Source organism: Chanos chanos, chromosome 4, assembly GCF_902362185.1.
Source record: "Chanos chanos chromosome 4, fChaCha1.1, whole genome shotgun sequence".
Taxonomy (NCBI): domain Eukaryota; kingdom Metazoa; phylum Chordata; class Actinopteri; order Gonorynchiformes; family Chanidae; genus Chanos; species Chanos chanos.
This window is the reverse complement of record NC_044498.1, coordinates 10,857,643-10,881,797: the sequence shown is the minus strand read 5'-3', so window position 1 is coordinate 10,881,797 and position 24,155 is coordinate 10,857,643. Positions and strand designations below refer to the sequence as shown.

The 24,155-nt window shown below is 40.1% G+C and overlaps 2 protein-coding genes across 2 annotated transcripts; one reads left to right on the top strand and one right to left on the bottom strand.

The window, feature by feature from the left end:
* Nucleotides 1-209: 209 nt before the first annotated feature.
* On the top strand, nt 210-8,336 carry slc35b2 (solute carrier family 35 member B2). Its single transcript, XM_030770942.1, has 5 exons — nt 210-262; nt 4,860-5,050; nt 6,671-6,834; nt 7,109-7,387; nt 7,615-8,336. The coding sequence occupies exons 1-5, from the start codon at nt 210-212 to the stop codon at nt 8,269-8,271; spliced, it is 1,344 nt and encodes a 447-aa protein (XP_030626802.1). The 3' UTR covers nt 8,272-8,336.
* Nucleotides 8,337-16,833: 8,497 nt separating this feature from the next.
* On the bottom strand, nt 16,834-23,206 carry hsp90ab1 (heat shock protein 90, alpha (cytosolic), class B member 1). Its single transcript, XM_030771277.1, has 12 exons — nt 23,130-23,206; nt 21,714-21,857; nt 21,405-21,611; nt 21,094-21,253; nt 20,855-20,988; nt 20,335-20,640; nt 19,946-20,111; nt 19,444-19,634; nt 18,915-19,062; nt 18,495-18,763; nt 17,627-17,960; nt 16,834-17,423 (listed from the first exon to the last, which is right to left on the bottom strand). The coding sequence occupies exons 2-12, from the start codon at nt 21,855-21,857 to the stop codon at nt 17,311-17,313; spliced, it is 2,172 nt and encodes a 723-aa protein (XP_030627137.1). The 5' UTR covers nt 23,130-23,206; the 3' UTR covers nt 16,834-17,310.
* Between the last annotated feature and the right edge of the window lie 949 nt (nt 23,207-24,155).

Below are 24,155 nucleotides of genomic sequence, written 5' to 3'. Positions count from 1 at the left end.
TCCAGGTCCACCTGTTAGGAGAGGTATAGGTGAGAGGAAAGGGCTGAATCGTTACACAAGGCGCAAGGTAGAGAGAGTGGACATGTAGATCTATTCTGAATGTTTCCACCTTTAGAGTTGAAAACCTTTGACAAATAGCTATGGAAAAACACAATGTAGAAATATTTGGGAAACTGTTTGTTCATTGTAGGTTTAAATAAGTTAAACGGATGAAATACAACTCCGGAATCAAGGTCCTAGAAAACTCCTTGCTGATTAAGAGGTACGTATTTTTATCAATAATGCTAAATAATCTTGATAAAGGCTGTTCTGCACTTATTCAACATCAAAGCATTTATCTTGAACCTATAACTGTCATAACAACAGGAATATAAATATTCATAAATAGGAAGGATTGAAATTTCATCAGAGTTTATATGATGCATATCATCACTTCAGACCATAAGCCTCTGAGCACAAGGGATTTGCGTGGGAAGGTTAAAGATCGGAATAAAAACCTCGGCCTGATTCCAGTTCAGCTAAACTGCATTCTCCTACACTTCCCTTAGCTACTCCTACTTGAGGAAACCTTTTTTTTCCTTTTTTGCACAAGTGCAGATTTTACAGTATTGAAAATGTATAGTATCTCCTGTTTTCTGAATCTACATTTTCAGTTTTTCAGTGGCAGTTTGCTCTGATGCACAGTCCTGTGTGTGTAAATTCATAATTAAAAATTGTTGCTCTCAAACATTGGTGCGTCCTTTCAACATGGATTCACAAGGGGGGGATGTTCAGAAAGTGTTTATTTTATCTGATTCAAAATCAAAACTAGAACTGGAATAAGCCCCTACAACTCAAATAAATCGTCTGTGAGAAATGATGAAATAAAACTTAATTATGATTTACATGAGAACTTCATGTCTTAAGTGGAAAATATTATTAAAAACCCCCCCAAAACTTCCAGTTGATGGACATCATGTCAGGTGTTATTAGTGAACAAACTAAAGACAGCTAAACAAACAGACAACTAGATCAAGTAATAATCAATACATTTCCTCATGCAGGTGTAGCTGGGATATGTCTTTCAGTTTTAAGTTCTGTCAGTTATCTTGACCCTCACTTTTAATGATGATTTTTTAATGTTTGTGTTGAGTGACTGCTTCAATCTCTCTGAACAATTATTGAAAGATTTATTCTTTACACTGTAATGGGGAATATAACCAACGTGCACATAGTTTGGATGTGCAGCACTAGTACATTCATGCTTTCAACACTTTTCTCCTCTGTTTTCCTGTTTCTTCCCCTGGCAATACTCTAATACAATCTCTCCTGTGGTTATCTGTTGTAACATGTTGAGTTTGTTTTTAATGAACTCATATTTTAAGTCAATTTTTTTTCAACCATTTCAGGGTTTTTTTTTTTTTTCTTATATAGAGGTCGCTGTTAAAGCAAAGGAAATATACCTCCTGTATTGCAAAACTGAACATTCCTGGTTTTTGCAAGTGTCTCAGTTTAATTTTTGTGGGGTGTTTTTTTTTTTCTTCTGGTGTTGTTGATTAATTTGTTTGTTTCAGATTGTGCACACAATGTTCTTATAGAAGAACTTGCTATGTAAATTAAAAATGCTGCTCCTTCATGGGTAGATATCCATTGAACAACTATCAGTTGTCTCATATTTCATCTGTTATGTGATCTCATTGTTTTATCAAAAAAACAAGTATTGCATTACTGCAGTTGTACTTTGCTTAACAAAATATTTGACAACAAAGCACTGTGTCTTTTTAAAATGTCATAATAAATGTGTCAATGTGTGGGAGTATTATATACGCCCCCATATACACACACACACACACACACACACACACACATTTTAAGTACATTTAAACAATAATCTGAACCTGCTGGTATGGTGAAATGCAACAAAAACTATGCTGGCCATATAATTGCAGTGTTTTGGTCAACAAATTAAATTAAAATCTTGAATCTCATTGCTTAAGTAACAGACATTTTGAGAAAAGGACTTCCTCTATCTTTTCTTCTTGTCTCTGTTTCCTGTTGGTTGCATTGCAGACTGATTTGTATCAACTGCTTCCCCAATATTGTGTAGTAGACTGGCACTTGAAAAGTTTCCAGTTAAATGAGTTTCTTTCTCTCTGTCTTACTCACAACTGAAGAAGCAGCAAAGACTTTCAACTAATTTGGCAGAAGTTTGCTCTTTATAACTTACACTTGGTCCTTTAAGTATAACTCAAAATATGTACACTGTACAGTGACAAAAACACTGTGGAAGTCTGAGGTAAGTTGATGTGGCCAAGTACACCCATATTAAATAAGGTGTTGGGCCCTGTACTTTTGTGCATTTTAGATGCTTGATGGAGACTTATTTTATCGCGTGGTTTCAAAATTACGTTTTAATATCTTAAAAAAAGATCTTGTATGTCTGTCTGTAGCATTCACATGAGGAGGTAGAGTTTCAGCGGGTTTTCGGTCATTTAACTTCAGCATGCAATTGTACCTCCCGTCCACCAGATGCGCTGGGAGTTCTTTAGGTGCAAAAAATATATGTTTATGTGTACTGCTTGGTCCCGGTTTTCCGCTCTGTGGAAAGGGATGTCTTCGGTCAACACTTAGGCAACCGATGAGTTGAGGGGGTGTTCCGAAGGGGAGGATTCATTCGGCAGAAAAGGAAGGAGCAACAACTTTTTCTTGGCCGTATAGAAATTTATTCAGTCGACTTGTAAGTTTGGTGCGTTCTAATGGTACATGCTCGGCACCAGGAGACGTGGTAGAAGATTTTGGCGTCTGTGAAGCGCCGGGTTTAAGGAGTTTGCAAAAGTGTGCCGTGGAAAATGCCACCAATTTCGTGGAGGTAATGTTAGAACACATTGTACCAATGATGCTGCATCTGAAGTAAGCCCGTGATCAATAGTATAGGTGATCAGTAACTAATTGAGTGAATCTACCATGGCTTCAGGTTGGCTCATTAGCTAGCATAACAAAGTGTGCATGCTAGGATAACTGTGCTAAACTAGGTTAGTGAAGTAGCCGGCTAGCTATACGTAGTTAGCTACAGTTCCAAGCTAAATACTTGTAGCGAAATTGTAAGAGTCCCCAGAGTGAATCCAACACACCTGACATTGTTCACAATAAAATTTTAACATTTGGGGATATTAAAATGAATGCGGGCTAGCGGCTAGCATATGATTCAGATAAGTTAATAATAAATCACATTCTTATAATAGCTTAAAGAGTTGTTATCGGTCTTTGCGAGATAATATGAGCATTGCTGATAACCTTAAATTAGCTATTCTCTTTAGAAATTGCAGGTAGATGCTTAACTGACTGCAGGTATGATATGTGATGGCTGAAATTGATGATAGTGAAAGTGTCCAAAGTTCGCAGTACATATAGTCCACAAGAAGATCAATTTGTTAGATAGCATTATATGAAGAATCCTGACTCTTGACTCTTATTGTGATTTTTCGGTGCTTTGCTTGGGTTAACGTCGCTCTTGACAATTGCGTGACAACTATTGCATCGCAAACTGCTCACCCACGGGTTGTTACGTTTGGTCGACACGTCACCAAATAATGCTCTCAAATAGTCGTGATCGACGTATTTTCATTTGCAGTTTGAGTCAGGTCATCGCTAATGGTGTATTGCTATGATCAAGTTTGATGTTTTCCCACAGAAAAGAATCTTATTCCACAGAGACCAAAATCCAGTCACCTTTAAAAACCTGTTCTGCAGGTTGGATACAGGTTATTTTCCATTCTAATCAATACTTCCCCCTAATAGTGATGAGTTTAATACACTTAAATTAGTGTCGTTCTACTGTTATGAGTCTATGGAATAGATTATATTTTTAAGCGTAACAAATATTTTGACATTTTTACATTTAGAACAGATAAACCACAATGAACAAAACTCAAGTGCAGTTTTTACAAATTTTCAAAAGGCAGACTGGCACAGAGAAGCCTTAAAACTGGACACTGGAATTTTACATATTTTGTAGTTTTCTCCGTTCCACAATACAGATTGGAATTAAATTGTATTGGCGTATATTTTAGATTGGATCTGACAGGCTGTCTTTTCATGAGCTCTACGGAAGAGTAACATGCTTGCAGCTCACTGCTCCATGAAATGATCTTGTTTAATGTAAGAGCTTGGTTGAAGCACAGTGGTCCAGTCTTAGAGCTGCCATGTCAAGGATAGGGTTGGCCTTGTACACAAAAGGGGCTCTGTTGGAAACAGCTCGGCACAAGGAGGAGTCTCTCTCAAAGAATGCGTAGTACGCTTGGCTGTGTGGTAAGGACTGCACCTTTCTGAAAGCAAGGTTGTCTTACACTCCCTTGAGACACTCGTAACCCCGTTCTACATTATGTGATTGAGTTTCATCGCCAACACCCTTGAAATCTCTCGGTATTTGGCTCAAGGAGCAGAGGTGACACTAAGGTTTTCCCAGTTGGCTGAGTATATGGAGTGTAGGTTACAGTGTCAGATGAATGTATGGAAGGGAATAGGCTGTACACACAGGCCAATGGGATGCTCAGCTGGTCCAGTTGAAGGCATTGTTAAGTATGTGGGTAGTGAAGGCAGAAAAGTGTACAGCATGATGGAATATGCTGGAAGCAGAAAAGCAAGTAGGTTGCAGAATAGCATTGTAAAAACCAGGGTTACCATAATTTCAGAGTACACCTGTTAGCTGTTTGAAATATGCTTTCTAGTCTAGAAAAGTAGAATCTCAAATTTTGTGCCAAAAAGCAACCTAACATCTAAGTAAATTCTTACAATGTCAGGGTGTAGAGGAACCTGCTGAATTTTCGCCGGTCATGTTATCAAGAGACAGAGCGGTAATGTCAGTAGTCCTTTACTTTCAGGGTGTGTCTAGGTCTGGCTCTCTTACACCTGCCTGCTGTGTTTGCTGACACTGGGGAGATATCTCTCCTGGAGGGCTGGCAGGATGTGTGGCTCTTCCGCTTCTTCCTCAACATCCTGGGGTATGCCACCATCATCATTCCCGGCTACTTCCTGATTAGCTACTTCAAGAGGATCAACTATTTAGAAACAGGTATTGTAAAAACAAAAAACAACAAGCGTGTTTTTTTTTTTTGTCATTGACCTCTTTTATAAGTTCATCGTCTGTCACTTGATTAAAATCTCAACCCCTCTACATATTTGCCTTTGTATAGCATCCTTTGGGGAGTGGTGCTCTGAGTATAACGTCACTTTAAATATAGGTGTCACGAATGAATGGAATGTAAGATTCAGAGATCTAAAGTTTTAAACATAGATCAAAATAGATAAGTAGTTGTCACAGTCAAGACTACTAACCTTCAGTTGAATTTCGAGACCATCAGGAAAAACGGTTCTGTCCAGTCAGGAAAAACGTGATCGAGTATTTGTTGAGCGTTGGCTGTCATGACCTGTCTCATTGTCATGCTCTGTCTTTTGTCTTATTGTTTAGGACATATGTGCCTCGCCTTAGATGTAGATGGTTTATTTCAGGATCGCAAAGCCTTCACTGGTGGTGTGTGAAACAGCCGTGTGTAGCCAGTCCCAAACGTATGCTTTATTATTTGCCTAAGGGGTAGCCGGGAGCTCTCCCTTTGCTTAATGTGTTGTGCTTACTTAACAAAACATTAAACTGGGAGCTGTCACTAAGAAGCCAATCAGCAGCAGCAGCACCAGCCTGAGCCCTGTCTTACCATCCTTTGGTTGATTTGTTGCACATTGTTCTTGGTTATGAGGAAAAGGACGATGCTTATCTTTGTATAACCACATCCTGGCATTCTTTATCTTAGTTTCTTAATGATTATGTTTCCCTCTGTTTTCTCTCTAATGACTCCAGCACTAGGTATTTTTGACTGTACCTACGACAGCTGTTGCATTACAGAGGTGGTGTTTTTTTGTGTTTTTTTTTTCATATATTGGTAATGGCTGAAATGCACCTCCACCTTTAATGTGAGACATGTTGGTTTTCAGGAAGACTCTTATCTGTGCACGGTGATTCATGTGTTGAGAGATTTTTTTCACCATCGAAAGTGAATTATAAGGTGAAATCTGGTTTAAAAATCTTGACTAAATCAAGTTAGTAATGGCATAAAGGTTTATAATGAGTCTTTTGGGATTATGTTTTATATTATTAGAAATAATATTGTGCAATGTAAAGGGACAATATCCATTACATTTGTGTGTTGTATAAAACAGAAAAAGGGAGAAAAAAATTCCCGTGTCATGAAGTTTAGTGGAAAATTTTCTCAGTTTAGTCACAGCCAACTACCCCTGCTTATTGATTTGCTCCACTCCCTTCCCTGTTCCTTTTGGTCTGGCCAAACAGCTATAGGGCCTCCCCTCTCCTCTCCTCTTCTCACACAGCGCTGATCTCTGTTTGTCCAGCACCTATTCAGTTGTGTGTACAGTCATGTGAAAAGCACTGCCAAGAGCGGATCATTAGTTGGCTATACTGTGCCGGGGACTGCTGTGTAAGCGACACTCTGGCAACACTGCAGTAGAAAAAGGAGAAAAGGGGGAAAAGTGAAGAATTCAAAAAAGTTAAACAAATGCTTTTGTCCAGTTATGGTTTAGTAGGGAGCAAACTTTCCCTTCCCACAACACACGCTCTGACACTAAAATGTCTCTCTCTCTTTCTCTCTCTCTCTCTCTCTCTCTCTCTCTCTCTTGCCCTTAGGTCGGGGGCTCTGTTTCCCTGTCATAAAGGCCTGTGTATTTGGGAATGAAGCGAAGTCTGGTTTGCTGGATGATGCCTCTGCTCTGTCGTCCAGAAATGAGACTGAACAAAGTTCATCTGCTCGCCAGGCCATTAAGCTGGTGTTCTGCGCTGCTGGACTCCAGGTAATCGGCCACAAAAGAACACGCTTAGCACAAGGGTTTGAGAGAGAATACTGTTCTTTTACACATCAACATTTACCACACCTGTTCCAGTTCCCTGCCAGTTCTCCCAGTGGGTACCTTCTAGTAAATTATTATACTTCTTTTCAAACATACACTCTGGATTGCCCAAGAAAAAGTTTTGCTTTGACCATTTTATCTTCTCTTTGCTGTAATTTCCAGGCTTCCACAGGTTTTTTTGTTCTCAGTTTCACGCTTTCTCTCTTCACCCCCTCAGGTGTCCTACCTGACATGGGGCGTCCTTCAGGAGCGGGTCATGACCCGAACTTACGGAGCTACGGACGCGGAAGGCACAGGCGAACGGTTTAAAGACTCTCAGTTCCTCGTCTTCATGAACAGAATCCTGGCTTTGACGGTGGCGGGCTTGTGGTGTGTCCTCTTTAAGCAGCCGCGTCACGGTGCGCCCATGTACAAGTATTCTTTCGCTTCTCTTTCCAACATCCTCAGCAGCTGGTGTCAGTATGAAGCTCTGAAGTATATCAGCTTCCCCACACAGGTATGTTACTGCACCGCTCGCAAAGGACTGAAGTTTCAGCCCGAGAAAACAGAGCTTTGCTTTTTTTTTTTTTTTTTTTGTCATTCAGACATGTAACTAAAACAAATAGATGAGATGTTGGCTCTTTTTTCTTTTTCTATTGTATAAAAAAGATGAGGTAAGTTGTAAATGATGTCTTTCTCTCCCTCTCCCTCTCTCTCTCTCTCTCTCTCTATCATTCTCTCTAGGTGTTAGCTAAGGCTTCAAAAGTCATTCCCGTCATGCTGATGGGAAAGATCGTGTCGCAAAAGAGCTACGAGTACTGGGAGTACTTCACAGCCATTCTCATTTCCATTGGCGTGAGTATGTTCTTACTCTCCAGCTCCACCAACAAACACCCGTCCACCGTCACCACTTTCTCCGGGGTCATCATTCTGGGCGGCTACATCATGTTTGACAGTTTTACCTCTAACTGGCAGGACAACCTGTTCAAATACAAGATGTCCTCGGTACAGATGATGTTTGGCGTCAACCTCTTCTCCTGCCTTTTCACGGTCGGCTCTTTGCTGGAGCAGGGGGCCTTCTTTGACTCGGTGGCTTTCATGACGCGGCACTCTGAGTTCGCCTTCCACGCCGTGCTGCTGTCCGTTTGCTCGGCCTGCGGACAGCTCTTCATCTTTTACACCATCGGCCAGTTTGGCGCCGCGGTTTTCACCATCATCATGACCCTGCGACAGGCCATCGCCATTCTGCTGTCCTGCTTCCTCTACGGCCACGCCATCACCATCGTGGGCGGCCTGGGCATCGGCGTGGTGTTTTTCGCGCTCTTCCTCCGCATCTACGCCCGCAGCCGGATGAAGAAAGGCGGTAAACGACAAGCCCAGACTCAAGTTCAGAAAGTCTAGGGAAACAGCACGAGGACAAGATTTATGTGTACGGAAACCACAGTTTTTTTGTGGGCAGTTTTTTCAATGGTCAAGGGTTTTTGTGTGTGTCTGTGTGTCTGTGTGTCTGTGTGTCTGTGTGTCTGTGTGTCTGTGTGTCTGTGTGTGTGTGTGTGTGTGTGTGTGTCGTAACTTTGCGTACTTTATACGATCCGGGATTTAGAAAGGGATGATCCCTTTTTTAAAAGGGGTTTTTGTCTTGACATACCAGAGCATCTGAAGAATTGAAATGTACTGTTTATTTAAGGTGTGTTTGTTTCTGAATGCGTCTGAGGGGTTGAGTTGACAGCACCACAGATTCACAGTTTTAAAGGTATATTTATCCACCGAGTGAGGGATAAATATTTGATAGTTGACAGATGAATTATTTGAAGCCTTCTCTCAAACACGTTTGAACTCCATTGTAAATTGGATTTCTGTGAAACACCCCGATGGGAAGTTTATACAATCACAGGATGTACGATATACATGAATATTTTTCAGTCACCCATTAAATGTAAAGACTATTGTCAAATCCACCACTAACTCCTCTAGCACTTTACTACCTTGATGACTACCCATGAAAAATGTCCTACTTTGGCAAAATTGTCTTGAGTCTGAAAATGTACATCTTTTATTCTAATTCACAATTTTGGCTTAGAACTCACATCAGCCTTAGATTAGCTCTTGTGTCCACAGGTTGGACTCAAGAGCTGACCGATGGTTACTGTGATTAGAGATTTCATATGGTGAGTGATAGTATCATCAGGTCCCCATACAGCTGCATTTAGTTGTCGGAAAAATGAACCTATAGTTTGGCCAACACTTGTTCTGTTGGCTCTCAGCTGCACTGTGGCTTTTGTTGATGGACAGTTTGAATATATTGGTATTGAATGTTAATATCAGTACTATTCTGAGTCTTATCACTGCTGCTGTATAGAAGCATCAAGGTCCGTACTGTTTTCTAGTGCTAAACAGTATCACACTTTCTTGTCAATTTTTTGGCAAACCCACAGTAACATGTGCTGTCAATCACTCTACAAATTCTGTATACAAAATGGAAACAGTTATACCTTAAGGAGTATGACATAATGTTCTAGCACATACCAAAAATGTGGGAATCCATTTTCACTCAGAACGTGAATTTTTTTTTTTTTTTTTAAGAGTGATGTGCCAGGGATACGAGTGTATTATACACACATGCCATCCCTCTACACACACACACACACACCATCCCTCCACACACACACACACACACACACACACACACACACACACACACCCCATCCCTCTACACACACCAGGCAGACACTGACCACAGTCACATTGGTTTACAGCGCAGTCTCAACTCTTGGCGATGAAGTGGTAGTGGAATTGAGATCACTATTAGTCTATAGTGAATTTTTGCTAAAGTTCAGGGCATTAAATGCCTGACTGGAGTTAAGACTCTTCGCATCAATTTTCCCAACAGTACATTTTCACCTCCCCCCATAAAAAAGCTATTTCACGGCCGCCAGCCTTGAAAACTGTTTGTTTTATGTTTTTTTTTTTTTTTTTTTTTTTTCTTTGTCATGCTTTGAATACTGAAAGTTGGAGTTGCTTTTCTACTTGTGGCAAATTAAAACCAGTTTTGTGGACGTATGAATGTTACAGAGATTACTGCCCAAATCTTTCACTGCTTTGTCCAGCACACCATTATATGACAAGTAGCACATTCTGAAAAAGTACCCTCTTGTGTTTTATTTTGTGTTGAACTGTGAATGATGGCTTTTTATGTATTTTGATCATAATGAAGCTCCTCCCATTGACAAACAGTAGACCGGGACTTAATAAAGCCCAAGGCTAAACAATCTATTCTTTTACTCTGCTCTCTACTGTACAGAGTTCATTTATTAATTCATTCGTCAATTTTAGTACGTTTTTCAGGGGCCCTGACTAAAGTTGTCGTTCTCAGTGTGTGTTGTCGCTTTCCCATCCTCTCAGACAAAGAAAAGAATGCACTCAGAAAATGTTTCGTGGGTCCCTTTTATGCCTGACCATGGTCTTATTAATAAACTGAATAACAGGTACAGACAAATATAAGCAAAACTGGTCTTTTATTTTTTCCAGATAAACTAAGGGTTTTTTTTGGTTTTTTTTTTGTTTTTTCTTAATGAAATGCATCCATTGACTGGTCAGTTTATAGCTTTACGATCAAACCTCAGTTTTTACGAGATGTGATGTCTTTGTGGAAAACCATCATGCTTTCCGGTTATTGAACAAGTTCCAGAAGTTATGATATCCTTACACTATTTCTCAGATATGATACGTGAAAGGACACCAGAAATGATTTATCTCGATATTACTGTCGTAATTTTCAAAAGGTTTTGGGGAATATTCCCTAAGAAGATTATCGTATAATCTGGTGATGAGAACAGTTACTGGTTGAAATGTACAGTGAAATCAAACTTGTGATTATCTTTTCCTTTTAAACCCTTGTTTTTTAGTTTTTTGTTTCGTTTTCTCTGAGAGGGGATGTTCTTTTTTTTTTTTTTTTTAATTCTTGTTACTGATGCTTATATGTGACTGTGGGTTTTTTTGTTGTTGTTGTTTTTTTTTCAGCCTTTCGGATGGAAATGTATGTGAGAAAGTAGTTTATGGTGTTAGCATCTTCTCTGGCAGTTAAGGGGAAAGACGCGTGCCTTTACTTCACCGGGTACTAATGGTGTTGCCATGTTGGAGAGGAAGAACCACATTTCTGATGAATCTGTATTTTAAATATTATAGGTGACTTATCTCTGGTCCTCATGTTGTGTTTTTTTTTCTTTTTCTTTAATTGTTACTAGAGAATAACTTAAATGAAGTCCAGGCTCTTTTTCTTCTCCGTCACCCGTAACAAACTAATGCTACTCTCAAGGAGACTTGGCGAAAGCGAAGAATTTGATCTTATTTTCATTTTCAAAAATGAAAAAGGATTCATTTTGGGGGGAGTTTTTTTTTTTTTTTTTTTTACCAAAGTGTTCCAACGGCATACGAGCAGAAATTGCAGGCGTTTTGTATTTGTATGTTGATTGTACATGATGAATTAGGCATTTAAATAAGACACTTAAAACTTTTTTTAAAACTTAAAGCAAATTGTCAGTTGCTTGAGGGGTTTTTTTGGTTTGGTTTTTTTGTTGTTGTTTTGGGTTTTTTTTGATTGGTCATTTCCACTCTCCTATAAAACAATCTTTAAAGTGACTATGCAAGTAGAATGCTGAAAGCTTGGATCTCTGTTAATCTCTAAAAATAAGAAAATCCTGCTTTTTTTCTTTCTTTTTTTGCCTATTTTTTGCCGCTATGTTGTGAGTATGTATCTGATGCAACACTGTATGTTTTCAACTAACTTTTATTTAAATAAAGCCCTTCTCACATTTTTGACATGAAATGTCACAATGCACAGTGATTTCTGTTGTTCTTTCTCTGAGAATAGTTGGTCTCCATGGTAGTTTGGTGTGTTGTATTTCCCATAGTACATTTAGCACATTTATACTATGTGACTTGGTATTTTACTGAGAAATATGAGCGGAAATCAGGCTTTTTATTTTTCAAATAACTTTGAGTGTTGTGTTTAATGATTAGTTTCAGTGAGTGCTCCTGATATTATGTCTACGAAACTCTAGGTCCTTCAGAACTTGAAGTTTAAGGGTCAAATACACACGATATTTTAAATCCAATTTGTAAGACTGAGACGTCTGCTGGTGTGTCAGGAACTTTGCACTAAAAGCTGCTCTTTTGTCTTAGTGAAAGTCTTGTGCTTTAATAGATGAGTCACAGTATTTTAATTTCGGTAAACCTAATTTAAGCAGTTTTTTCATTGTCATGAAAAAGTCTCATGATCTTATTCTCTAAAAGCAAGCATGATTTGTATTTTGAACATTAAACACATACTCCATAAGCATTACAGTAACTCTTAACACACAGTTCTTGGTATATTCCATCCAAAATGTTCTCTCCGGAATGTCACCTTTACAGCAGCGTGTTCCAAGACTTTGTCATGCATGGAGATGCTGACCAGTTGATTTTTTTGATATTTGTAAAAAAAAATTGCACCGTGTGAAGGAATGCGTGCATTCTATAATTCTTGCTGGTAAGTGTGTGTGGGCATCCATTAAAGCTCTATTAGTGCCTTGTCTGTATGAATTTGGTATTCTCCATACCACCAGTTCTAGAGATCTTAGAGATGAAAAACCATAAATGCACAAATGATATTTTTTAACAAAAAATACTTGATGTTTTTAATTATTCCCCGTATACAAAATTTCATAATTTATCGTAATATTCTGTCGCTAGCATTTTCCATCTTTTTAAACATCTTCATATGAAATTACTGACATAAAATATGCTTTGTATGCAAAGAGCACATGATATATGTAACTTTGGTTATTGTTAAGCTTAAACACGCTTCCTAAAATGAGTAAGGTCTAACTGAACCACACATACATGAAAAGGTTAAAGAAGTATCTATTTCTGAATTAATGCTCCTTAGCTTCCACAATGACCCTCTTGCACAATGATGCATTTCTTTGCGTATGACTTGCTGTGCAACTCTTGTTTGTCCAGTCATCCCATTCTTTCTCTATGACCACACCTGTGACGTCACCACACTGTTTCACAACCTCTTTTTAGTAATGCAAATGAGAAGTCACACACTGGATTAGTTCATGCCTCGACTCAGAAGATGAGAAAATCTGTATGTCGTGACTGTCAGGAAATGAACTGTACATGGTTTATAGGTGGTAACTGTAACCCTTTTTTGTCCCCAAGTTATCGTTGTGAAATCGTCACGCCGTCGCATGCAGTATTTTATCTTTGATTAAGGTCGCTGATAAACGCCTTAACTGTTGTAATGTGAGGCCACGCTCTCATACAGTCTTGGTGGAAACTTTTAAAACCAGTGGATATGCATGACTTCCATTCAAAATAATACAATCAAAACAAAAGAACAATAAATGAAACATCATATCCTTTTAAGGGTGTAGGAGACGAGCGTTTGCAACTAGATCATTTCAGTCTCCTCGTTTTGCTAAGGAAGTTTCTGTTCACTCTGTACAGCATTGCGTGATCTTTGGTTAATTTGGGCATATTTAAATGCACTTTGACACTATCTTGCAGATTTGACATCCTGGGTGACAACGTAATGCTCTTCCTATATCCGTACACACACGCTCACATAACCCCATTCTCATCCACGTCATGGAAACCATACCTGACCTTGATGTGTAGAAAGAAAACCACACTCTAAAAGAAGAATCAATCTGGCTGTTTGTGGTGGTACAGATGGAGTATGGTGATATTTTGATTCTCAGAATGATAAGTTTTCAGAACAGTTGTATGGGGACAATGGAAGAGGTGCTGTTTTCAGGGTTTTTTTGTAGGTTAGAACTTGTATGTGTGTTGCTACAGGATAAAACTCTCAGTTTTCTCACTCAAATCAGGGGAACAGGGTGAATCAAGTCAACCGTAATTCTGACACACACTCATTCCCCAACCTAAATTTTTTTTTTTTTTTCAATTGAATTCTGATGACTCAATGTTTCTAAAGAGTGGTTTGAGTTATTGGGATGCTACAGTATGAATGTATACAAAAATTAGTTGTCATAATCGCCTGTGTGAGTTTCCCTTTGCTGTGGGAGAAAAGGGTTTCCCAGGTTATAAAGACTACGTTTGTACAACCATCACTTCCCTGCCTCGCTTTCGTTGCCAAACGCGTGGGTGTCTGATTGTATGCTATGGCCCAGATATAAAAAGCCAAACATAAATTTCCACAGGAAATCAGAGGCTGAAACTGAAGGTGGGTCTCGCTTGAAAAGGGTCTTAGTTCATCACTACTTTTTATGCCCTTTGCAACCCCAATTCCAAATGAGGACCTTGACATTCTGCTACCAGTTTTTTTTTTCTTTTACCAAGAAATGATCTTGACTTAGTCTGGCAATACTTTATGAATAGTCACTTAAAGTCTTAGATTTATCTATGTGATTTTCAGATTAACCAGCAGGCTGACATGAGATATAGATTTTCCTTGTCTTTTAAAAACGTTGAACAGATGTATATAAAATAACAACTATATTCAATGCATTTCCTTCCTTTGACCCTAGTTGCAATTCCAGGTCTTTTAGGTTGCATAATACTAATCAAAACTTTCACTGTGTTTTCACAGTTGTGATTGAAGGAATGACTACCACTTGTGCAAATATTTAAGTCAAAGACAAAACTAAAAGTAGAAATACACTTCAGAACTTTGTCTGTACAAACCCAGTGAAGCAAAATGTTCACTCAGTTCTCCCAGGTCTTTAGTAGAATAAAAGTATAATAAAAGCCACACAAGAATTCACAAGTGTATCTATTAGTGCAGGTATATGCATCGATGTTTGAAGCATTGGGAAGTTATGAAGCTTTTAGGTGAGAATTTCTTCTTGTTATCGGGTGAACAGGCTTTGCGTGTTTACACCGGGTACTAGGTAAGTATTTAGGTATATTGTACCTGTGCATTTGGGGGGGAAATACAATTGCTGCTGTTTTTTAGGGACCAAATATTTAAATTAAACGACTGAACAAAGAAATGGATGTTTGGACTTCAACACAATTAACCTTAAAATCTTTTTTTTTTTTGCCGGACCACTCGATAACTCCACAACTCGACCACTCGTTGCTGTTACTCAGCGTTGTACCGATGACACTTAAAAGGTCAGTGGTACTACATAAAGTGATCTTCTACACATTCTCTCGGAATGACTGCAGCTTCATCTGAAAAGTGGGTTGCACTGAGTAAGACGCCCACGCTAATCAATCGAGATTATCTTCAGTTCTTGGTGTGTCGCTTATTCATTCTTGCACCGGTGCGTGAATGCACGCTGTGCAGTCTACCTACTCCTCCCCCTCTAATTCATCACGCTCAAACAATAAAACATGTGACTTAAAAGAAGCCCAAAAAACATGAGTAAACAGTTCTGTTCAGTTCGAAGAAGCACTACAGCTTCTAGGTTAGACAACAAAAGGTGTGCTGTTATGTTTTTTTCCGCCTTCGCCTTCAGTTTACTGTAATGAGCTAAAATTGATCTTACGATATTTTGTTTGTGTCTTAATCTTCAGCCTGGTGCTTTGAGATAGTAAGTTGTTTCTGATAGGCAGGGGGTGACGATGAGTTTGAAATCATGGGATAGAGTTTACTGCAGATTTTGAATGGATAAAGTCAGAAGTGACCGTGCATCACTTTCACTATTAAAAAAATAGATTTTAAGTACTTCAGGATGTGTCGCCGATACACTTATTTTCACATTCTTTTTTTCACATTTAGAAATAACAGTTGGTTAACATGGGAAACAGTGACACCATGTGGTTCTACTGAGAAACACAGTCTAGTATAACTCACTCTGTCCGTGTTCCACCCAGGCAGAACTCACAGAGATCAAAGATGAGTTCAACCTGTTATAAAATATAGAAGCGTCAATATTTAGGTCCACAGTCCAAACGGTAAGTTAAGAGAAAAATGTTGAAAGATGAGCTACTGATCATAACTGTTGTGGTCCTTACCAAATGAACACAGAGAATCATTTGAGGAGTGCAGAGACATTTATAATTTTATGTCTGAATAATACAGCAACTTCAATATATATGTTTAAATACATTTAAATAGCAAACTGATTTTGAACATCAGATTAGCCACTTTATTTAGCCACAGAACACCACTCAGTCCTTTAGCATGCTGATATTTTTGTACTGTGTGTTTTAGGGTTGATTGTTAGGATGACTTTTTTGTCTTTTTTTTTAATTTATTTTTCCCCAGCCATTTGTAATTTGAGGAAATGAATGGTCAACAATTCTGTAAAACTGCCTGAAACGCTTCTGCAAAACCTATTATCAGAGGTACAAACCTAAACCTGGGAGATTTTTTCAAGTTATACGGGGAATCAGTTAAATAGAAATGATTTTTACAATGACTCAATATACTTAATCCATGTATGTCAGAGAATCCAATGTCATTCTATTTTGCGGCTGATCACTAACAAACAGCGCTAAACTTAAAGCTGCACACATTTAAACCGCCCTACATTTTAATATTGCATCGGTGGCTCCCTGTGTGGAGATTAAACTAAAATTTGCGCACAAAGCACAGTTGTGGTAGCCCTCGTTGCTGTGAGAGCATCATCTGTAGTGTGATAATCTTTCATGAAAGCCTTCGTGTCATCTAACCTGACTGCCTAGGGTGGGTATTTCAGCTGCATCATCACCTCTCATACCTAAATTCAGTTCATGCAATAGTCAAATGTTTGCCTCGTGGGCTCTGTTTAGCTGATTTGAAAAACTAGCAGGAACATGGTCTAGTGGAAATTGACCTAATAAATGTTAGTGCTGAATTTTGTGAGGTGATAAACTGTGAATTAAAAGCCTAGACAGCTTTGGTTGCTTAGACGAAAAGGAACGGAAATGAATAAAATTGGGTTCATTACTGTGTGTCCCATACCAACCGAGACAGCTTGGGATTTAGCAGTTCTCCAAGTTCTGAACAGAAGACAAACAAATGACTTATGGCAACATATCTTTAATTTCTGCAAAAAAAAAAAGAGAAATAAATTGAATGCACATGCCTGGAATCAGGCAAATGAATATTACAGTCCACATTACCATGCAGTGCATGAGTTACACTGAAAACAGCAGGGCCAACCCATCCATCCCTCCATGATCTGTCAAATGGAATGTTCTTCCCCTCCCCCCCCCCCGCCATCACACCCCCGAAACCCCTCACACCAAGAATCTCAGTGCAACACGGTGCTTTACTGGACAGAGCTGCCCTCTCAATCTGTTACATCCATCTTATAAAACAAATAATTAAAAGTGTTTTTTTTTTTTTTTCTTGGAATATGGCTCAAGACAAAGCAACGCTGGTCAATTTTTTTTTTTTTTTTAAACAATGAAGGACAATGACCAGGTTCCCCCATCAAGGTTACAAGTACATATTACATCAGGAAGTGTGTGGCTTTTGAATTAGGTAGTTTGGGGTTTTTAATCCACTTCCTCCATGCGAGATGCGTCGTCATCGCCCTCCAGCGGTGGGATCTCATCTGGGACGGCTGCAGAGCTTGGCTCCTCTGTGGCGACATCGTCGTCATCGATGCCTATACGATTTAAAAAATAAACATTTACTCACACCAAAAATAAACTATCAAAAAATGTCACCGCAGCATGACTACAAGGGGGGAAATTATGGGAAAAGACTTTCAAAAGAAAGTTTTCCCCACTGTTCCCATTCATGTTGAAAATCCAACAAATACCATCCTATTTCCAGGCTCCAAACTATTAAACATAGAGAACCACTCACCCAGTCCCAGCTTGATCATCCTGTAGATGCGGTTGGAGTGTGTCTGAGGATCATCCAGGGAGAAGCCAGAGGACAGGAGGGCGGTCTCGAACAGGAGGACAACCAGGTCCTTAACAGCTTTATCGTTCTTGTCTGCCTCGGCCTTCTGTCTCAGGGTCTCAACGATCGGGTGATCGGGGTTGATCTCCAGGTGCTTCTTGGCCATCATGTAGCCCATGGTGGAATTGTCCCTCAGCGCCTGGGCCTTCATGATCCTCTCCATGTTAGCGGTCCAGCCATAGGTACTGGTCACAATGCAGCAAGGAGAAGACACCAGCCTGTTGGATACAGTAACCTAAAAATGGAGGACACACACAGACAGACAGACAGAGACACAGAGAGAGAGACAGAGAGAGAGAGAGAGAGAGAGAGTCATTAAAAAAAGGGTACCATTATCCTGATCCTAGTCTACTTACCACTTCTTTTCAGGTTGCAGGATTACTTCAAATATAGTTCTTTATCACTTGATTCATGCAAAGAAAAAAAAAAAATCACCCAATTTCCAGTTAAGCAAACCTTACAGGGATGACCGTGTTAATGTGTTAATATCAAGCACACCAAAATGCATACATACACAAATGAGTCTTCAGGTAAACAAACCAACAAAAAGTAACCATTTCCATTACAGTCTCTGGCAAAACAAAACACACACCCAGGGTCCAATCTACACTTACATGGACTCACCAAAATTTTAACCAGTTAAGTGGAATTGGGGGGCACCTGCTAGAAACTGGAAATATGCAGCAAGAGTCAGGAGCCCTTATTTTGTGATCCAGGACAAAGACAAAAGACTTTGAGGGAAGGTATTACAAACTTCCAGGTTGCTTACCTTCTCAACCTTCTTGTCCAGGATCTCCTTCATGAGCTTGCAGAGGTTCTCAAACTTGGCCTTGTCCTCCTCCATCTTCTTTTTCTCCTCCTCATCCTCTGGCAGCTCCAGGCCCTCCTTGGTGACTGAGACCAGAGTCTTTCCGTCAAACTCCTTCATCTGCTGGACGCAGTACTCGTCAATGGGCTCCGTCATGTACAGGACCTCAAAGCCACGCTTGCGCACGCGTTCCACAAAGGCAGAGTTGGCCACTTGGTCTTTGCTTTCACCTGGTGACACAAGACGTGTAAGGCTTTCATGAGTTTCACGTTGATCCTTCACCTTTCTCTCAGATTTTGGAACCGCTTGGATAAACAAATTAAAAAAAAAAAAAAGTTGTCCTGCAAAGACGTCTGGATCTGTAACTATTAATAAACTCACCGGTGATGTAGTAGATTGACTTCTGGTTCTCCTTCATGCGGGTGAGGTATTCATTCAGGGAGGTCATCTCATCCCCAGACTGGGAGCTGTGGTAACGCAGCAGCTCGGAGAGCTTCTTACGGTTCTGTGAGTCCTCGTGGACGCCCAGCTACGGGAAAGAGAGGTGCGTCAAAGGCCTGAATCCAAATGAGTTGACCATTTATATCATGTGAACGCACGTGCGCATTTTCTGATATCAGTCAGACAAAAGTCAGACCTTGTTTAAAATGACTCAAGGGGTGCTAGAAGACTCAGTTCCCTGGAGTCAAGCAGATTTGGAATGGTGAGTCTGCATGATTCTAGTCCATAAAGCAGAACAAATGTGCCTTCTTTAGAGCCCACAATGCACTTGGAAGGCAATAAGGCGGAAACCAAAAAACACAGGCCTTGTACAGAACTGATGTCTGTACGGTTTAAAAAAAAACAAAAAACAAACTCTAAATCAACATGGTTGCATAATCCATCAATGTCCGAGAAATGTAAAAATTACCTTCAAATTCTTGGAGAAGGCATCATAGAACTTCTTATAGTTTTCTTTGTCCTCAGCCAGTTCTGCGAAGAGCTCCAGACACTTCTTGACGATGTTCTTGCGGATAACCTTGAGGATCTTGCTCTGCTGCAGCATCTCTCTGGAGATATTGAGTGGAAGGTCTTCAGAGTCTACCACACCACGAATGAAATCTGAAAGAGTGTGAAAAGAACAGTTATGTCCTGAACAGGGGATTTTAAAACCAGGCATTTATTCCAAACATAAGATAAGCTTTCTTCAGCTTACATAACTGTTTATTAGGCCTGTGAAAAGCAAATTATTATCCCGGATCCTCATTCTAGTGCTGAGAAATGTGAGGCATGACAAATGATCTTACTCATCACCAAACCTATTTGAACAGACTGCCAATTGAAGTCAGTCGTATGGTTAATTGAATGGGGTAAAAATACCACATTACTCCAGTTATGTGCGCATTGCAAAAAGAGATTAATAATCGTCTTACTCAAGTACTCGGGAATGAGTTCCTCGCAGCTGTCCATGATGAACACCCTCCTAACGTAGAGCTTGATGTTGTTCTTCTTCTTCTTGTTCTCAAACAGGTCAAAAGGGGCACGGCGGGGGATGAAGAGAAGGGCCCGGAACTCGAGCTGACCTTCCACAGAGAAGTGCTATGGAAAAGGTTGATGCACGTTAGATACGAGAGAGCAGGAACATGCACAAAACCTACAAAAGTCAAACCGATTGGAAAAAGTGCATAGCGAGTCCTACCTTCATTTTTAATATTTTGTGGCAGTGCTGACGTAGCAGACTCCAGTTTATCAAAACCAAAAATCCCTGTCAACTCTAACTTAATCCCCTTTTCAAAGATTTCATTCTGCACCCGATTCATACCTTAACTGCCAGGTGGTCCTCCCAGTCATTGGTCAGACTCTTGTAGAACTCTCCATACTCCTCGGTGGTGATGTCGTCGGGATTCCTGGTCCAGATGGGCTTGGTTTTGTTCAGCTCCTCCTGGTCAATGTACTTCTCCTTGATCTTCTTCTTCTTCTTCTTGTCCTTGTCTTTGGAATCTTCTTCGTCATCTGAGCCAACGTCCTCAATCTTGGGCTTGTCTTCACCTTCCTCCTTCTCTTCCTTGTCGGCCTTTTCCTCCTCTGCCTCGTCGTCACTGATTTCCTTGTCACGCTCCTTCTCCACCTTTAGTGTTCATGATACACTCAATGTCAGACAGTCCAAAGAGACTAGTGCGTCACTCATGAATAATCAACATTGAAAATGCTCTTAAATAGTTGCATTCTGAAGCCACTGTCTGATGGATTGCCAGTTTAGTGGCAAAAAAAAGTAATGCTCTGTAAGAACCATAGGTTTGTGCGTGTGTGGCGGGGGGGGGGGGGGGAAGAGTGTCACTTACGAAAAGAGTGATTGGGTACCCAATGAACTGGGAGTGCTTCTTGACCACTTCCTTCACTCTCTTCTCCTCAATGTACTCAGTCTGGTCTTCCTTCAAGTACAGGATGACTTTGGTTCCACGGCCAATGGGCTCACCTGCAAATGACAACAGTGGATATTAGCATATTAACACAGATAGCAAAGCAGTGGGAGCAATTCTGATCCTTGATGGTCACAGAGGTGGACTGAACCATTACATACCATGGTCAACCTTAACTGTGAATGAGCCACCAGCAGAGGACTCCCAGGCATACTGCTCATCATCATTGTTCTTGGTGATGACGACTACTTTCTCAGCCACCAGATAAGCAGAGTAGAAACCCACTCCAAACTGACCAATCATGGAGATGTCTGCACCAGCCTAAGAAACAGACAAAGGCAAATTCTAAGAATGTTGGGGCATACACATAACCACATAAGATATGCTCCAAGATAAAACACTTCACATCCACATGCCCAGTTAGTTAAATATCTAATAATGGCCACAGGGACCTTTCACTGCGTATATTTACCTGGAGAGCCTCCATGAAGGCCTTGGTCCCTGACTTGGCGATGGTTCCCAGGTTATTGATGAGGTCGGCTTTGGTCATGCCGATTCCAGTGTCAAAGATGGTCAGGGTGCGCTCATGTGCGTTGGGGACGATGTCAATTTTGAGGTCCTTCCCATTATCAAGCTTGGTGGGATCAGTCAAACTCTCATATCTGATTTTGTCAAGGGCCTATGGATGGGGGGGGGAAAGATATTGTTAAGAGGTTGAACGACTGAAAATATCCAGTTAAGGTTAGTGTATTTCTCTTACCAATTCTGGCATTCAACTTACATCAGAGGCATTGGAGATGAGCTCCCTGAGAAAGATTTCTTTGTTGGAATAGAAGGTGTTGATAATCAGGGACATCAGCTGAGCGATCTCTGCCTGGAAGGCAAAGGTCTCAGCCTCCTCCTCTTGGCGCATTTCTTCAGGCATCTGAAGAACAAGATGACACTGAGTACAAGACTAACCTTTATACAACCATACTCACTTCAGTTTCATTGACTCCAAGATCTCAAATGTTATAATAGTAAATGATCTTAAATCTATTCAAGAGTCCTGCCAATAGACCTTTAGACATAAATCATGTACTGTGATTCACCCTCGTGTACATAACTACATACATTTTCAAGTGCTGCAAAACTCTGAGATCAGAGCAGAAAAACTGGTTCAAAAAACACCATTCCATTATTCAGCACGGTCGGACTCCAAACCCCTACAGTTTGATCGATACTGACATTCGGTATCAGTGGGCGGGATCAAACTTTAACAAAGATTGCTATGCCGGAAGTTAAGGGTAGCTCAAAGGAAGAACATGGCGAAAACTATTCAGCCACCGCACAATAGACAGAACACGTGCTAAATTAGGCCGAGACGTCTAGCCGTGAGAAGGTTTGGCCGGCATTACTGAATGCCTTCGTAAATTTGTCGAGAGATGTGGGCCACGTGAACGTCTAAATTTCAAAACAATGATCAAATGTCCCAAGCTAAAACAAACGATAATATCAGCCGCAATATCCAGCGGGCTTACAGGTCGGCAGATCAGCTCTTTGTGTCACTAAGCTATTGATCTGCTATTGTACCTTCCCATGGATCTATGTTCTGCTAGGAGGAGCATGACCAATAACTACACCTGCCGTACCATCATTTAGTGGGCCATTACTATTTAGTCCGATTTTGAACCACCATCTGTCGGACTCCATTAAATACCCCGCAAATCCACTTGCATAGGGCGCTTGGGGAAATCAAATCTGTCAGGCTGGACTGAACACTTTACAGTGCGGTATGATCTGTGTGTATTCTCCAAATCTGTCACCGATGTTCGCAGCACTAATACACAAGAGTGACTGCACTTGCCATTATATCACATAGTAATGTGATACTACGATCATACTACATTCTCGAGCTAGACAGGCACTCCGCAATTCTTGAGCAGAATCGAATACTTATTTCACTTATTCATTATCTGAAACGACCGGTTACCAACAAGCCTAGCTCTGAATTGCATAACTGACCGCCGCTCACCAACTGATATAACAGACGAGGAACACCACACCATGCCAAGCTGACTGTCTAGCTAGAAATGATGCTAACAAGCTATGTATGTCGATATACCGGACAGCAGTCGAGGCCGATTGTTCATTTAAAACTGAGCGAAATGTTCGAATACAGTCAAGTTTCCTTTCTAAATTGGTAATAAAATCATACCTTGTTTTTGTTTCTTTTTCTTGAATAAATGCAACCGACGTTTCAGATCCCCCTAGCACTGTTACACGGCGTAGTGGAAGAGAATTGGTTTGAAGAAGACCGGTATCTTTATACCCTCTGTGTTTGAATGTGCGGGCGTATCCATCCGCGGGGAGAAGAGCTTGGAAGACATTTAACTCCCAAAACCTAAAACACGTTTTAGTCCTGTGAGGGATTTTGGTTGAATGTTTGGATTTCGTTCTCTTGAATATTAAGGCATTGTGTTATTTAGTGGGCATATCTAAATATAATTTTGGCCAATTGAGAATTCAGTTCCCAGCTTCATCAGAATGTTACACGGACAAATGTAGAGTATCTATATAACTTTTATTTTCCAATGGTATGAAGATTTCATTGCACACACGTTTTTATGCTTGCAGTAATTATGATTTCCATGATACAAATGACATACTGCATCTACTGTTCGTTTTGTGGCTGTGGTTAGCCGAATCCATTGTAATATAAGTGAGCTACTGGGGGTGTATGTTATTTATATACCCATTTGAACATCATGTACTGTGAGAGCGCCCGTATTAAACATTCCTGATAGCTTCCTATATTTGACTAAAATGACAAATTATACCGCTTGTCAGAATCCAGCTCGGCTGCACTTATGTTTTGCATTTACTTTTTCAGTAGGTCATTCACTGTATCCTCTGCGAAAGCAAGATTAATTGTCTCGCTTATTTCTTAACTGTCGTGGAATGAACGTCTAAAATATCAGAAACATCAGAGAGTACATAACAACATCAGTAGCCGCAGTACTGCATTCTACGACGGAAGGATATCAGTAAATTAAGATGGAAGCGCTTCGTCAGTTTCTAGCATTTTCCATGAAAAACCCGCCCAAATGTGACGTGTGTGTCAAACGCAGTCTTTAGCGGAAACGGTTGCTGATGTTTAAGACTTTATGTTGTGTATTATTTTGTAACGTCCCTGGTGTCCCTGTGCTTATTTGTGTTTAAACATAAAATTAAATGAACAAAT

What these genes read in the sequence shown, in the direction of transcription:
- slc35b2 (XM_030770942.1), top strand. Translation starts at nt 210, where the DNA reads ATGAAATACAACTCCGGAATCAAGGTCCTAGAAAACTCCTTGCTGATT. An exon ending in TCTGCGCTGCTGGACTCCAG is followed by an intron (nt 6,835 to 7,108) that starts GTAATCGGCCAC and finishes TCACCCCCTCAG; the next exon opens with GTGTCCTACCTGACATGGGG. An exon ending in ATATCAGCTTCCCCACACAG is followed by an intron (nt 7,388 to 7,614) that starts GTATGTTACTGC and finishes CATTCTCTCTAG; the next exon opens with GTGTTAGCTAAGGCTTCAAA.
- hsp90ab1 (XM_030771277.1), bottom strand. Translation starts at nt 21,857, where the DNA reads ATGCCTGAAGAAATGCGCCAAGAGGAGGAGGCTGAGACCTTTGCCTTC. An exon ending in TCATCTCCAATGCCTCTGAT is followed by an intron (nt 21,612 to 21,713) that starts GTAAGTTGAATG and finishes CCCCATCCATAG; the next exon opens with GCCCTTGACAAAATCAGATA. An exon ending in TGGACAAGAAGGTTGAGAAG is followed by an intron (nt 17,961 to 18,494) that starts GTAAGCAACCTG and finishes CTCCATTTTTAG; the next exon opens with GTTACTGTATCCAACAGGCT.